At 30.1% G+C, this 17,593-nt stretch overlaps 3 protein-coding genes across 3 annotated transcripts; all 3 read left to right on the top strand.

Moving 5' to 3' along the window:
- The first annotated feature begins 51 nt into the window (after positions 1-51).
- LOC128957728 (zonadhesin-like) lies at positions 52-3,635 on the top strand. The gene is made up of 8 exons (XM_054303543.1): positions 52-206; positions 295-634; positions 793-842; positions 901-1,461; positions 1,524-1,714; positions 1,790-1,946; positions 2,035-3,006; positions 3,344-3,635. Exons 1-8 carry the CDS (start codon positions 137-139, stop codon positions 3,625-3,627), a joined length of 2,625 nt encoding a protein of 874 aa, XP_054159518.1. The 5' UTR covers positions 52-136; the 3' UTR covers positions 3,628-3,635.
- Positions 3,636-4,423: 788 nt separating this feature from the next.
- Positions 4,424-10,581, top strand: LOC128960801 (zonadhesin-like). The gene is made up of 19 exons (XM_054306940.1): positions 4,424-4,518; positions 4,628-4,961; positions 5,300-5,579; positions 5,641-5,734; positions 5,796-6,096; positions 6,187-6,352; positions 6,437-6,521; positions 6,608-7,041; positions 7,115-7,487; positions 7,573-7,640; positions 7,718-7,885; positions 7,979-8,024; positions 8,094-8,527; positions 8,651-8,837; positions 8,927-9,091; positions 9,159-9,195; positions 9,259-9,414; positions 9,481-9,551; positions 9,608-10,581. Exons 1-19 carry the CDS (start codon positions 4,458-4,460, stop codon positions 10,474-10,476), a joined length of 4,329 nt encoding a protein of 1,442 aa, XP_054162915.1. The 5' UTR covers positions 4,424-4,457; the 3' UTR covers positions 10,477-10,581.
- Positions 10,582-15,658: 5,077 nt separating this feature from the next.
- LOC128958778 (mucin-6-like) lies at positions 15,659-16,607 on the top strand. Its single transcript, XM_054304711.1, has 2 exons — positions 15,659-15,777; positions 15,843-16,607. Exons 1-2 carry the CDS (start codon positions 15,705-15,707, stop codon positions 16,583-16,585), a joined length of 816 nt encoding a protein of 271 aa, XP_054160686.1. The 5' UTR covers positions 15,659-15,704; the 3' UTR covers positions 16,586-16,607.
- The last annotated feature ends 986 nt before the right edge of the window (positions 16,608-17,593 follow it).

Below are 17,593 nucleotides of genomic sequence, written 5' to 3'. Positions count from 1 at the left end.
ATTTTATTTTTTTAAAATCAATATGACTGCAAATATGCATTACACATGCATTAAACATGTATATACTGTACTCATTTATGTAATATGAAATAATTATGTAAATATAAGTTAGTATCGGACGATAACTAAATAAATAATGAAAAACATTATTATTATTATATTAGTTTGTTTTATATTAGTTATACAAATTAGACAAATCATTAGCAGTAAGTGTTTTTTGTGTATACAATTAATATATAAAATATTAGATATTAATTGATTTGATTTGTGTATAATTTTGATTTGTTTATCTAGTATGCGATACATTTCGCAATACAGAGTTTACATACGTTGGATCAGATTGTGGCCGTATGTGCGGTGATCTTCAGAAAAAGTATGACATAAATCAGTTGATTCACGCAAATCCATTTTGCGAAGAAGCCCACTCCTCTATTGGATGCTTCTGTATTAAAGGCTATTATCGTAACTGGGCTTTTGATTGTGTCCGACCCCATGAATGCCATAATAAGGCTAAATCAGACAAAAATGATCCGAAAAAGAATTGCGACAAAGAAAATGAAAGATACCAGAAATGTGGTAATCATTGTACAGAAATGTGCAAAAATATTGGCAAAACTCATAAATGCAAACAAACGTATGTCTAATACTGTATTTAATATAAATATATTTTTTATTTAAAAAATTGTATAAATTCAAACATGTCTATCTGTTTGCATATAACATTTATAATATATCAAAAAATTATAAATTTTTAATAAGTCTAATACATTTTTTTGGTGTTTTATTTGAAAGTTGTAAGCATGGTTGTTTTTGTGAGAAGGATTATTATAGGAATAGTAAAGGTTAGACAATTTAAGACATTTTTATTTTTTACTAATAATAATAATTGTAATTATATAGGAAATTGTGTTCTTAAATATGAGTGTCGAGAGGATAGTAATGTCAACACTAAACCCAATCGTAAACCAAATAAAGATAAACATAATAAAAATAAACCGAATAAAGATAATGAAAGTAATGAAAGTAATGAAAGTAATGAAAGTAATGATGAACCAAATGACAGCACCAAAGATCCAAATGACAGCACCAAAGATCCAAATGACAGCACCAAAGATCCAAATAACAGCACCAAAGACCCTAATGACAGCACCAAAGACCCAAACGAGAGCAGTAAAGATCCAGATGACACCACTAAAGACCCAAATGACAGCACCAAAGACCCGAATGATAGCACCAAAGACCCGAATGATAGCACCAAAGACCCAAATGACAGCACCAAAGACCCGAATGATAGCACCAAAGACCCAAATGACAGCACCAAAGACCCGAATGATAGCACCAAAGACCCAAATGACAGCACCAAAGACCCGAATGATAGCACCAAAGACCCAAATGTTAGTACTGATGATCCGAATGGAGGTACTGATGATCCGGGCAAAGAGTCAACGACAGAACCAACAGGTAATACAATTGAAACAATGATTATATGTGAAGCAGTTTAAACACAACCCCAAAATCTATAGCTAATTCAAAAAAATGTGGACTCAATGAACACTACGATCGTTGTGGATCTCATTGTCGTAAATCGTGTCAACAATTTGCCGATAATTCAACAAAAACCAAGTCATGTCCGGCTTCTGAATGCAAACCCGGCTGTTATTGCGACGATGGACTCTACAAGAATAGTGACGGTATTTGTTTACCGAAAGATCAGGTATTATACACATTATTAGTGATCAGTTATCTCAAACATTATGTCTTAATCATTACATTTCATTTGCTATTTCAGTGCATTTGTCCCAATTTGAAGCCTAAAAAATGTAAGAATCCTAACGAACGATATTTTTTCTGTTATAATGAGTGCGGCAGACGGTGTCCGTCAGCTTCAGACAAATCAAACACCAAATGTAATGACAAGTGTTCGCGCGGTTGTCTCTGTGCCGATGGTTTGTAATGATTTTTATCGATTAAAATAATCATTTTGTAATCATTTTGTAATCATTTTATCTCTTAATTTTTTTTAATTAATATTAGAGTTCTTTAGGGATGACAACGGAGAATGTGTTAAACCAGAAGATTGTGGTCAAAGCGTATACAAGAAGTGTTTTAAGAAAAATGAAATATATCACAAATGCGGTTCAGACTGTGGACATCGGTGTTTGGATCTAATTAAAGACAGTAAAATCAAGTGTAATGCCAATGAATGCCAGTCCGGATGCTTCTGTAAAAAGGATTATTATCGCAACACAAAAGGAGACTGTGTTCGCAAACACAACTGTGACTTCAGACTCATTGGTATGACTAAGAGTAGATCTGAATGCGATACTGAAAGTGAAGAATATACCCAATGCGGTAATTTTTGCGATGAAAATTGTCCCAAAATTAAGATATTTGGTCGACAAGATGGCTGTCCTTACACTTGCAATAAGGGATGTGTGTGTCGTAAGGGTTATAAGAGAACTACAGAAGGAAAGTGTGTTAAAGAGAGTATGTGTTACGACAAAAGTGTTTGCACCTTAAATGAGGTGTACTCTGAGTGTAGCAGCAACTGTGGCCGTCGGTGTAATGATCTGATTCCCGGCAAAAATATCAGATGTCCTCTGGTATGTGAGTCCGGCTGTTTCTGTGAAAAGAGTTTGTATAGATTGAAAAACAACACATGCGTTACCAGAAACAAGTGCGACACCGATCCCATTGATTGTCACGATAACGAAGAGTACAAGACATGCGGTTCGCAGTGCGGCGAGACGTGCGAAGACCTCAAGAATCCCGTCACGTGTCCCGAAGTATGCGAAAAAGGGTGCTTTTGTTTGGAAAGTTTTTACAGAGATTTAAGTGGAATGTGTGTCAAGAAAGAAGAATGTGAACTCCAGTCCACAACAACACCGGCGCCCATATGTGGACCAAATGAAGACTATAAAGAATGCGGTAATAAATGCCAGGAATCGTGTGAAGACAGAACTGACTGTAAAAATGATTGCGAAACGGGATGTTTCTGCAAACCAGGTATGATATGTGTTATAAAACACAACATTTCTATATAATAACTGTATTTTTTTAATAACTTTATCGAATCTGTTTAAATAACAAATTTGTTTTATACAATATGAGTAAATTTATGATAATATTATAATAATTTTTATAAAAATTACATTAATTTCATTTACTATTTAATAAATTCCTAAGTATTGTACACAACTCTTAATTGTTGTACAAAACATAATTTACTCATTTTAATATCAGTTATTTCTGTACTTATCTCTAAAAAATTGCATTAAAATATCATTAATTATTTTCTAATTAAATATATTTATTTATCTAATTTATATTTACTGTATATAAGATTTTTTGAGGAACCGTTTGGGCAATTGTGTGGAAAATACGAAATGTAATGATGCTCTACAATGCATTGAATGTCCTGAAAATGAATACTATACTCACTGTGGCGATGATTGCGGACAGTTATGCACAGACATAGACAAATCACGTGACTGTGGCGCCTGTAGGCACGGGTGCTTCTGTAAGTTTGGATATCTAAGGGATCAGTTCGGCAAATGTGTTACCAGAAATCGGTGTTTTGAACAAACTCGCAAAACTAATAAAACATTTATTAGACATTCAATATAATAAATTAACATGATAATTTAATAAAATCACTATTTAAATTGTTAAGTATCAAAATTATTTTAAATGTGATTTTTAAAAAAAAAATGATATTGTTATTATAATTGTAATAATTTTTATTAATTTGCATTGTATTAAATTATTTTAATAATTAGAAAACATTAATTAATAATTAATAATTGTATAACAGATAACTAATTGTTATTTAATCAAAATTATATATTTATGTTTTGATTAATATATGTGTATAAAAACAGTAAAATATAAAAATTTATATAGTATTTAATAACACTATGGTATTTGGAATTTTGTTTTTATGTAATACTTAATTATAATATGTAGGGTTCGGGCAAATTCCTTCCATTCTATATTTTCCCTATGAATTCACATGAAATATATTTCCATTTGGTAATACCTAAACCACAGATTTTATTATAATTTTTTTTAAAAAACACATGTTATGTCTAAATGTATATTAACTGATATTGTCAAACATTATCATTAAATTAACTGAATTCATGTTTATTTTTAAATATTTTTTTGCAAATATTGGAGTTTTTGGTAATATTTATTATAATAATATAATATATATATATATATATATATATATATATATATATAAAACCTTTCTTAAGATGAAGGGAAGTCCTTTCTATTTTTTGGGAAAATTAGAGGGAATTTCTTTGGAGTTATTAAACTCTAATAATATATAAAATTACTATTATAACTATACAGTAATCAATTTAAATAAAATGGTTGTTATATAAATATAATGTTTTGCTATAATTAATATAAATATAAGTGTTATTTAGTGTAAATATTTGAAATAAAAAATGAATTTTTTATATTCATTTATATTGACATCGATTTTGGAGATAACCGGCATATACTCACGTAATTATATATATATATAAATTAGATAAAAAAATTGATACACAAAACTAATAACTTGCTTTCCATACAACCCGTATCTAAAAAACCCCATTAATAATGACATTACAAGAATGTACGGTCTTCAGGAACACTGAGTTTCAAGTCATGGGTCAGGACTGTAAATGTTCTGATTATAAGAAACATGGGGTGGGCTGGAGGTGTCCTATCGGTACAACAACGGGCTGTTTCTGTAAAAGCGGATATTTCAGGAGCTGGTCGTGGGATTGTATTCGTGGCAGTCAGTGCTTCGGTGGAGAAACGGACGATCAGGAGAAGCCTAAGAAACGAAAGGGTGGAAAAAGTAGTAAAAGAAAGTGTCAGAAGAATGAGGTTTGGGCTGATTGTGGCAACCGTTGCACAGAACTGTGTCGTAATGCCGGCAAAAACAACTGTCCACAGAATAAGTCAGTTTTATTCTTTCTCTGCTTCTCTCTCTCTCTCTCTCTCTCTCTCTCTCTCTCTCTCTCTCTCTCTCTCTCTCTCTCTCTCTCTCTCTCTCTCTCTCTCTCTCTCTGTTTCGTTTGTCTAATTCTTGTCACTTAATATATTTAATTGAGAATAAAGTGAATGAAAGGGAATGAGATTTTCATTAAAATACGTTTTGCTAATAATGTGTTTTATAGTTATATTTAGTTAGACATTCAGTAATAATAATAGTAAATTAGTAGATAAAATAGTAAATAAAATTAATTAGTATACAAATTATTTAAATTGAATGCATTAATGTTGTCATTGATTTTAGATGTGAACAGACATGTGTTTGTAAAGACAGCTATTTCAGAGATGAAGAGGGAGATTGTGTGCCATTTAGCAAATGTGGTGTCAAATTTCCGGCCACTACTCCGTCGACAATCAAAGATTGTCCGGTCGGTGAAAAGTATCGCAAATGTGATCGTCGATGTGCTGAAAATTGTCACAAATCAGAGTCATCGACATCCAAGTGTGAGAAAGAAAAATGTGTTTCCGGATGTTTCTGCAAAAATGGATACAAACGCAACTCAAAAGGCACATGTGTTCCGTCGGTAAGTACCTGTCTATCGGTAAAGTTTATGTAATATCTATACTAACTGTTTGAATGTATAGAAAGAGTGCCGGACTGTGGGTGGCACCTGTACCAAACATGAAAGCTTTCAGATCTGTGGCAATCCTTGTGTAGACCTATGTATACCACCAAGAGGTTAGTTGTTGTTTAGTAATTTTAATGATCTATAATTTAAATCATATCATCTATCTATCAGAGTGTCCGGTCGTATGTAAGCCGGGCTGCTATTGTAAGTCCGGTTACTTTCGGAACACTGAAAACAAAAAATGTGTGGTCGATAACAAAGAGAACTGGTCAAAGATCGGCAAATTAATAACCAAAAAACTTGGTCGACAGTGTCCAGAAATACCGAAATCTGCAACACCGAAACCGCGGACCAAAGATCAGTGCAGTAAAAATGAATACTACAAACAATGTGGTACCAAATGTGGTGAGAGTTGTGCCGCACAGAAGATGGAGGGGGGATATGTCTGTCCGCGAAGAAAAATATGTGTCAGGTATGCAATTAAAACTCAATTAATATATTATTGCAAAACATAACAGTAGTCTTCAAATGATTAAGAAAAGTGTTGTGTCTGTGAAACTAGAGGCTGTTTCTGTAATCCGGGTTATTATCGTAATACAAAGGGAAAGTGCGTACCGGAGGCGGAATGCGATGAAAAAAAACCTAAAAAGTCGCCGAAAAAGTGTAAAAAGACTGAAGAGTACAAAGAGTGTGGCAATCCTTGTGTTGAACTCTGCAATCCTCCCACTGTTTGGATATTTTTAACCATATTTTTCTTTTTTAAAATAAAATTTCGGGTATTTTTTCAATTGAATTGTTTATATAATTAACAGATCTGTCCGTATGAATGTGAATCGGGATGTTATTGTAAGAAAGAATATTATCGAAATAAAAAAGGGAAATGTGTGCCATTAAACAGTATGTAATACCAATTCATTGTTAAGAGATATGTTAATCAAAATTTTAAAATTATTAATTGATTGGGTTTTTTCATATGAATATAGAGTGTCCCGAATTGGATGAACCCGAAAGTGATGGCCCGAAGACGTGTCCGGCTAAACAAAAATATTCCGAATGTCGCAAAAACTGTATACAACATTGTTATGAATTGACCGAAAAGATGGTATGTCCCCGAAGAAAAGTTTGCCTCAATGGCTGCTTTTGCGAAGATGGAGAGCTCAAGTCATCAACCGGTTTATGTTTGCCGGCTAACAAGTGTCCAAAACCAACAGATCCCGTCAAACCAAACTCCAAGAAACCAAATGATGGCGACGATCCTATTAAAAGTTGTTCCAAAAATGAAGAATACTTTGCATGCGGTGACTATTGTATTGAATTGTGTGATCCGCCGGCAAAGTGTCCGCGAAAGTGTAAAAAAGGTTGTTTCTGTTCCCGAGGATTCTTGAGAAATAAAAAGGGAAAATGTATTCCCGAAAATGTAAGACTTGATTAGTTGATTAGTTATTATTAATTTTTTAAGTACCAGTATTTACTTATTGACAATTGGATAGAAATGTCCGAATAAGTTATCGGAACCGAAAAACAAAGAACCAAAAGAATGCAAAAAAGAAAATGAAGTATTCATGAAATGTGGCTCTTCTTGTGGAGAGAAGTGCTCGGATCAGGCGGAACACGTCATGTGTCCGATGAGAGAGAAATGTGAAGTCGGATGTTTCTGTAGGGGAGGTTTCTTTAGAAATGACAAAAACAAATGCGTCCCAATCGGTAAATGTACGCCAAAAGTGCCAAAATGGTCGCCTAAATCTACAACACCGAAGAATGATGACGACGATGACAAATGTCCGGCCAATGAACACTTCAACGACTGTGGAGACCATTGCATTGAATTATGCCAACCACCAGATTCATGTGAAAACCAATGCGGTTAGTCGTCAGACAACAACATAATTAACATTTAATAGTTATTATCAAAAAAAACATTATAGTAATTATCTGAAGTTATTTTCAGAAAAAGGATGTTTTTGTGACACTGGCTTCTATAGGGCAAAGGCCAAGGGTCCATGTATACCAGAAAAGGTTTATTTCATTATTATTATCATACCGGTGCCCAGAAAAAATCTAGTTATTATAGTAGTATTACATGTTTACAATAGAAATGTCCCAATTCTGATGAACCACCCGAAGATGATGGTCCGGTAATCAAATTTAAAATTAAATTCAAGTGTGAAGACGGGGAGATCTATAAAGAGTGCGGCACCCGATGCGGTGAACCGTGTAATAATCTATTCAAATCGGTTACCTGTCCTAAAAAGGGATTGTGTGTTAGTCAGCATTGTTTTAATAAATTATTATAATAACATTTTTCTCACCAAAAAATTATAATTAGATTAATCTTTTTAAATACCCTTTTTTAGGTAACCGGTTGTTATTGTAAAATAGGAATGCATCGAAATAATAAAGGTAACAAAAAAACAAACTACCAGTTCTTTTAAAACCAGTGTTAAACGCTTATCTGTTTTTTAAATCTAGGTAAATGTGTACTTCCCAGTCAATGTCCCGATGATAGGCCGCCGCCATCAGTTGAGCCCAAATGTAGCGATAATGAGGTGTTTAATAAATGCGGTGATAGGTGTAAACAGTCATGTGATCATCAAACACTAAAGACTACTTGTCCACCAAATAAATGCAGTGCCGGCTGTTTCTGTGTCGACGGCTATTTCAAAGATTCGTTTGGCAATTGTGTTAAGTTAGAGGACTGTCCGAAACCGTTTGATTTTGGCAAACCATTTAAAATTACTTGCGATAATAATGAGATATTCACTGATTGCGGCAAACGATGCGGTCAAACATGTCGTGAATTGAATGAAAAGGTTGAGTGCAATAAGATCAGGTCATGTGTAGCCGGGTGCTTTTGTAAAAAGGGTCTCATACGTAACAACGATGGAAAGTGTATCCAACCAACGGTATGGTATAGTATTAATGAAAACTTGTGTTTTTTTATGTCAAACACAATATTTCACAATTGTTTTTAAACTAAAAACAAACTTATATTAAAATATTGTTGATTTTTGTTGTTATTATTATAGGATTGTCCTAAACCTAAAACAAATTCAAAAATGACACCAAAATGTGAAGATAATGAAGAGTATTCAAAATGCAATACTCGATGCGCTCAGGGATGTGACGATATTGGCAGAAAAGTTGACTGTCCTAAAGATTCACATTGTGTAAGTGGTTGCTTCTGTAAAGAGGGATACTTTCGCAATGAACAGGGTTAGATTAGTTATCATAGTTATCATATGTGTAGATTTCAGTATATATATATATTTCTAACATATTTATTTTAATGCCCCGTTTGTTAGGTGATTGTGTGCCAGAATCTGATTGTCCCGTTGTTGGACCACCAGAAGGTCTACCAAGAAAAATAGATTGTGGATCTAATGAACAATATAATGAATGCGGCACTCGTTGTGGACAGGGATGCGAGGACTTGGGTCGTGGTGTTACTTGTCCTCAACGAAGAATTTGTAAGATTCATGTCCACAATATTCTCTAAAAAATCATAATTACGTACATTTTTTACAAAAAATCAAGGCATTAGTGGATGTTTTTGTACAAATGGGTTCTTTAGGTCAGTCCTATATAATACCAGTAATTTAATATAATATAAAATAATAATAATTTAACATTTTAGAGATGACGAAGGAAACTGTGTACCAATGCTTGACTGTCCAAACATATCGCCAGTGAAACGTCCGCCGCCCACGTGTGACGCTAATGAACAGTACAGAGAATGCGGTCAAAGATGCGGACAGTCGTGTGACGACAATCTTGATAAATGTCCCAAAAAGTAATTTATATATTAAAAAATTGTATTTAACTTAAAACAATATCTAATACATGACACTGTTTGCAGACAGGCGTGTGTTTCGGGTTGTTTCTGTACGGGAAACTATAGACGTGACCAAAATGGTGTCTGTGTTAAAGGTAAGTCATGCGACCAATTAGTGAACCATCAATTGATTCATCTAATATTTCTATAGAGTGTCCTAAACGGCCATCCACCGAACTCGATCCCGCTTCGGTAAAATGTGGTAAAAATGAGCATTACTCTGAGTGCGGCACCCGATGTGGTCAGGGATGCGAGGACTTATCCCATGCAATTGAATGTCCTAAAAACCGTATGTGTGCATCGGGTTGTTTCTGTGATCACGGCTACTATAGAAATGAATTGGGCGATTGTGTGCCGGAGTCCAAGTGTCCATCAGTTCCCGTTAATCAAAAGCCTCAGTCGTGCGGTGAAAATGAGGTGTTCACCGATTGTGGCACTCATTGTGGCGAAACTTGCGATGAGATCGGGACATGGGTTAAGTGTCCGCGAAAGAGGATGTGTATCGCCGGGTGCTTCTGTCGGACCGGTTTTTTTAGAGATGTCAACGATGATTGTGTACCACAAAGACAGTGCTCGGAAAAGAAAGACAAGAAGAAAATGAAAGAGAAGACAACAAGAAAACCAGAAAAAGACGACGAAGACTATAAAGTCGACGATAATGATGGCCAACAAACGCCAAGTGATGACATATCAGAAGAACCGGAAACAGAAGAAAACACAACAGAAGGGCCAGAAAACACAACAGAAGCGCCAGAAGAAAATGATGACTCTTCTGATAACATAAAAAAAGGAGAATCGACTACAAAAGCTGCCGGAGATTCAACCAATAGTGACGACACTCCGACCGACAATAAATCAGGAAAATCCACACCAAAGACCACAGATGCTAACGATAGTGGCGATGACGCGGCCGACTCTACGACGACCGAAGGAAATGATTCAACCGATGCGAACGATACCAAAAAACCCGGAAAATCAAAACAAGATATAGTTGAAGGAGATATTGAATCAGAAGAATAATGAGGGATAGGTATGCCTTGAGATAACTGTGACATCAATAATGAGATAAAGGATTTTATGACATATTTTTAATAAAAAACAAAAATTATTTATGATATCATATAAATTAATAATAATAATAATAATAATAAACACTTAATAATATATATTATTTGATAAATTTGTTAAATGTTAACATAAAAACAAATTTTTTGTTAACTTTAATTTGAAATTAAAAAAAAAATAAATCAATTTTTAAAGTCTGACAGTTCAACAATTCGATAAATTTATCTAATAAGTTAAGCCAACAGTTGTTGTAAAATATTGTTTTCTAAATAACAGCAGATTTCCAAACATTTATTATTAAATTAATTAAAATTACTAATTATTAATACTGTAATATGTATACAGTATAGTATTAGTGACATCTACTTTATATAAATATTTGTTTAAGTTTATAATGAATGACCTAGTTAATTGGTTTGCTGGGTTTAAAATTAATTGTTGGTAGCAATGAAACACTATTTTTGATGTCATATTTAAACAAATTGTGTCGATTTCTTAGCATAAGTGGTTGTCCACTAACCGATCGCAGTGCCGCTGAATCTACCACTGACTGACACTTGCCGTCGAGACACTGATTGTTTTGGTCACATCGGGTCCCGTCCAGAGCCGCAAAGCCGCGAATTGTAAAAAAATTGTTTCGACATTCAAGCCGTTCACAAATATCCTGTTTTTAGACATTTTGAATTAATTGATAAAAATACCCAATTATTATAATTAATTATATTTCATAATACATCAAATTTGTTGATAAATGTGGGCCCATATGCTAGTCGGCACTGTTGGTCAGCTGTCAACTCACGTCCCGGATTGTTATATTTTTCTGAATGTATATCTAAGTCTTCGCTTATTGACTTAACATCAGTACACAAACACTTGATTTGGCAATCATTGTCTAAAGAACTGATATAAAGTACAATATATATAACATTTTTTTATGGTAACTGAGCTCTGAATTAATATTTTCATAAATGTAATAATCAATTACTTTTCTTTTAATTCCAACAAATACTGTCGCATCGATTTTAGACTACATTCGGACCACTTATTGCTGACCACATCGATCATATGCGGCGACATTATATACTCTGTGCCATCACACGACTCGGTGCCTGACTCCCGGTCCCCATCGTGTTCGGCACCGATACTAATTAGTTTTGTAAGTGATCAAAATAACAAAATAAAATAAAAACGTTTTAAATGCAATATAAATCTATTGACCTGTGGCCAAATTCATGGACCAATACATGAGCCGATCTGAAGCTGTGTCTGGCCTCGACTATAATGCACGCGGAGTCATGACTGCACATCCCTTTGACATAAGCCAGTCCTTTAATTCTTGTATTGATTATACCATTTTTATACCACCAAAGTTTGTTGCTGTAAGTAATATAGTGAGAAAACGCAAATTTTTCAATGTTATAATATTTTATAGTTTTAGTTTTAAAGTAAAATACAGACAAATACCCAGTGAATAAAATGTTGACATCAACTGTCACATTGATATTATTATTGTTTGTATAATCACAAAAGTTATCCAAATAATAGCTAATATCCCAGTGATGTGTGTCATAATAGGGCGCCACAGCAAACCAAACAATTGTAAAGTCTATTAATATATTTTTGACTATCTCTGGCACTGACATCCGTTTCTTGAGGTAAGCTATATGTATGGCTACAAACTGTTTAACACTATCGATGTCATTATCAAACTTGTGTCTAACGAGCATCTGATCCACATATACAGCCACTTTAACCAATGTCCGGCCAAAGAAAACATTTGGTTCATCCGATAGTGACTCAAATAATTGTACCGAATTTTGTTTCTCTGATATAATTTTTTTTTTAATTTTAATTTTTGTATGTATAACATATATTATGACATAATTATGAAAATACTTTTATAGATATTGGCACAAAAATCATAGCCATCATCGTTGGCGTCAATTTGTTTGATTTCATATGTGCTTATATCCCGCTTATGTCGTCTTAAGTTTCTGTTAGATAAATACCTGGGTTTCAGCTTTGGTATCAATGAATAAGTTATGCCATTTATTTCGAGAAAACATGTCTATGAAAAGTAAAATTAGTAATATTTTTATTTTAATTAATTAATTAAAAGATTACAATTTGTTTGGATTCTGTACTCATGGATACTATAGCTGTACCAATAAATTGATTGTTATAAGCAATATGTCCATCATATATGCCTTTTGTATTTAAAATTTTAATATATTTATACCGATCACTATTGTTTGAATTAAGTATCAATTGATAAATAATATTTGTATCACAACTTAAAAGCTCAATATATAAATTATTTACAAAATTAACATAATAACAATTAACTTGTTGATAAATTGAAATGTTGATAAAATTTAGTATGGTGATATTTTAAAAATACTGTCGATAAAATTATTAGTATTAGTATTATTACATTCATTGTAAACTTTTATTAATTGATAAAATTTGAAACTTATTTATACGATATAAATTAAGCATAACTAAATTATGTTTATATTAATAATATATTATTGAAAATAATTTACAATTGACTTATTGAATATCATACCGTATTTTGATAACATTGATATCACATAAAAATATTTAATTACAATATTTATTATTTTTATTTAAGAATTTATAATTTTTACTTAAAAAATCGTATATTTAAATATTTAATTAATCACCAAGCTGTAATTATATAAAAATTATTTTATTAATTCAAGTAATTTAATAAATACAGTCAAAATTATTCCCAATAACTAGAAAAAAAATATTTAAAATAAATAAAAATAAATTAAATGTCAAATAATAGAAAAACGCTAAATTATAAATACCTGATTAACACGAATACTATTTATGAGAAATATATTCCAACAATAAAATCCAATACTATAATGACCACACTTTTCAGTGAAATTCATTAACTATAGAAATTAATTAGTTTAAAAAATATATATATATAGTAAAATTACAAAAGTAACTAAAATTAAAATATATTACTTTAAATTTAATCCATAGACTTTGATCTTTATTGATAAAATATAATCTATGCATTAATTTGTATGTTTTGTTAGCCTCGTTGTGGACATTAGTGGCCGACAGTATCAATAGCCATAAATAGGCGATTCCGATGATAAAAATGATGCCAAACATGATATTAACAGTTAGACCAAGATTTCCGTAAATAATTTGCAACAAAAATCCCGATAAAACCGATGACATTGCTATCCAATTGAAGAATATATATTTCGACCAAAAGTTATTAATCTCTTGAAAATCTCTGTGACTTTTCTGTAGACATGAGAGTAATTTTGTCAAATAAATCTTAAAGTAGACATCATTTTTATTCATTAACTTTCTATTTTTGGCTAAATAATTAAAACTTTTGTTTAATTGTTTGAATTCAATTTTGCAATCATAAGACAATATAATAAAGTATAACATTTGAAATAAATACATTCCCGGATCATACAATCCGTAAAACAGGTATACCGTACTCCATGGCAGACCATAAACAACTAATTGTTGTATTGTACAGCTCATGGCTAACGATACAAAGCACAGGGATGCAAATCCAATAGGAAACATAATGTGAGTGATAACTTCAAATGTGTTAAATATAAACTTTGATAATCTGTCCAAAACTATAAAATCATTTTTGTGTTTGCCGTTATCTTTTAAGTTCAATGTTTGCCAATATTGATACCGATGCTGAAGATAGTAATAATAGTGCAACAAATGCGTACCAATTGGTAATATAAACGTAAAGATCATTAATAAGTTAAATTGAGTCTTAAGTTTCCATTTGAATGCATAATCGCCGACTAATAATGAAAACCAGTCCTTATTGATGATCATCGACAAGAAGTCTTTGACAACTATAACAATATTGACTGTAAATATTAATTTGGGATTAAATATCAGTTTTCGCTTTTTATAGCTATCATCTCTGATAAATGAAATGCCAAAACTATACAATAATTTCTTTAAATATTTCAAATTAGTTTCTGTGTATAATTTGATTCGACTTTTATTTATCAACATTTTATATTAATATTAAACTATTAGATTTATAAATAWAACTATTTTTTTATCATAAACATTATCTATTATAACAAATTTCTATTTATGAATTGCATATTTTACACTTAAACTTACTTTTATTTTTAACTTTTACTTAAAGCATTTTTATGTACTTGTATTTTGTATACTTGTTTTATATTATAGGTAAAATGATTTATATTTCACATTTAAACCGTATATTAAGTTAAATTATTGGCTTTGTTATAAATTATGTTATACCATTAATAATAATAATGAYAATAATTTTATTTTAAATAAAACTGTTTCATAAGCATAATATTACTGTTTTTTGTTGTTTGTTGAGAATTAAAATACTAATAAAACACATCATTAACTTTTATTAATAAAAGATATAAAAAAAATTAATTATTGATAATGTTATTTATTATAATTAATTTATTTAAATTATAATAAATTATTAATTACTATAAGTATAGCAAAAATAATACAAATTTTTATACATTATGTATTTTTTATATTAATGTTTTATTATAATACATTGAATATAACATTTATAAAACTTTTATAGTAAAACATTTACAATATTATCACAGTATTTAATTTTTAATTTCATAAGCTTATTGTTATTATTAATAATCAATATAGAGAAAAAATTAAAGTAAATACATCATAATATTTTTATATAATTAAATATTGAAAGATAAATAGTTATTTTTAAATTTAATTTATGTTAATATCAACATAAATTTATACTATATATAAATACAAGTAAATTAATTAATATATTTTGATAACGATTTGCATTTTATAAATATTTATTATTTAAATTATTTTATGGCATATTAATATAATTTATATATTATTACTTATTATATTATATAAATTATATATACTGTATATATTGTATATATATTTAAACTCAATCTAATTATTTATATAAMATTTTAAATTTAAAAAATAATATTATAAATATCTTATTTAATTAAAACTAGTATTAAATAACAAATTAAAAATCATATAAAATGGCCTTTATTTATAAAAAAAATATTAATTTAATTTATATATATATATATATATATATATGGAAAATAAATATTGTAAATAAACAATAACTATTATATTGTTAAACAAACAAAATGATAAAATTATTGCAATTATTATTATTCATATTATATTTTAATATGATTAATATGATTGATACAATTTCCCGTAAGTTACAAAAAAATAATAATACATTGAATTATAATTTTTAATTTTTATATACATATTATAAGTGTGTAATGAACCCAACACTGAGTGGAAAGTTAGAGGAACCAATTGCGGTAGATTTTGCGCTGACCTACAAACAGATAAGGTTATTGAATGTCCGGAATGGCGTAACACAATTGGCTGCTTCTGTAAGGAAGGCTACTATCGAAACAAAGACTTAAAGTGTGTGAACCCGGATGAGTGCGGACAGGGTTTGAAGGGTCAGTCTAATGTTGTGCCCGTAAAACAAGATGATTCCAATGCTACCAATTCTCGCATACCAACCAACAATCCCGAGATTGTTTGTCCYGTTAATGAAATATACGACAACTGTTCCAGCAGATGCCTTGAACATTGCGACAGACAGAAAGATCCGATCGCCTGTCCTATTAAGTGCGATGAGGGCTGCTTTTGTAAGGGATCACGACTCAGGAGTAGAGAAGGAAAGTGTGTTCTTATGCAAGAATGTGAAGGATATGATAGTAAAGACAAATGGGTTGATGACATCAAAAAACAAAAACAATGTCCATTTGGTGAGGTATTTGAAGAGTGCTCCGATCGATGCAAAGAGATGTGTCCATCGGTTAAGGATTCGTTTGGTCGGGTGTTGTCGTGTACTCGTTGTGAACCGGGATGTTTCTGTATTGATGGATATATGCGCACTAAAGATGGCAATTGTGTTGACCATCGAAAATGTGAACGAAAAGGTGTTGTCTATAAAGTTATTTCCAGTATTCTTAATGTTATTTTACCGAAATGGTCGCAATAATATAATTATTAATAATTTGATAAAATGTGATAAAAATATTGTATAATTTATATAAAATATTTATAAATTAATAATAACAACATTGACTATAAAAAATTATTATTATTATTTTTATAACTTATGTAAATCATTTTGTTGAAACTGTTATAATTAACTATTATTTAAATTATAAAACATTTTTCTTAATAAAATAGTTATCAAATTGATTATATGAATATGAAACTAAAATATCTTCAATTTTCAAATAGTCTCTATCATAGTTTATTTTCATATAATGTAATAAATTTACATTTATATTATTAGTATCACTTATATAATTATTATATTTATCATTTACACAATACAAATGTTGTCTAATTTTTATTAAATGATGTAATCCATGAAATTTTTTACTGAACATTTTTTCATAAACTTGTAGATTTTAGTTATAAATTACAGTACATACGTTTTATTTTATCAATCAATAAAATATTTTAATCAATAAAATATTTTAATAAAAAAATATTTTTATGAAACTGCCAATAATTATTAACTAATATCTCTAACTAATAGTTTTATGTAGTATTAAAGTTGTCATAAAATAAATGTTAATAATCTTAATATAATATTTCTACTTTTGACAATCAAAGTGTTAGAAGTATAGTAGTTACTAAAGTAGTTAATATTTAATATAAAATAGTATAAAATAATTTATATATAATAGACTGTTTGACTTATAGACTAGTTATTTGACTGCTATTATTAATAGTGCAGTGAATAAAAATTTATTGGAATTAAATATTAGAGTCAAATACATAATATTTAAGTTATTGACAATGATTTTAACAATTCATTTATTGTATTAAAGTATTTAATGATTTTGCTAAATATTAGATCAAATCTTAAACTAAACAACAACATTGAGCATACATTTAACAATAATTATAAATATTATTATATATAAATTACAATATTATAAATTATTAATAAATATTATTATTTTTCCATTACTATAATACAATTATAAAT

This window comes from Oppia nitens, unplaced genomic scaffold (assembly GCF_028296485.1).
Source record: "Oppia nitens isolate AA-2021 unplaced genomic scaffold, nextdenovo-longstitch-racon4-pilon3 scaffold13_pilon_pilon_pilon, whole genome shotgun sequence".
Taxonomy (NCBI): Eukaryota; Metazoa; Arthropoda; class Arachnida; order Sarcoptiformes; family Oppiidae; genus Oppia; species Oppia nitens.
This window is presented reverse-complemented; position numbering and strand designations above follow the sequence as displayed.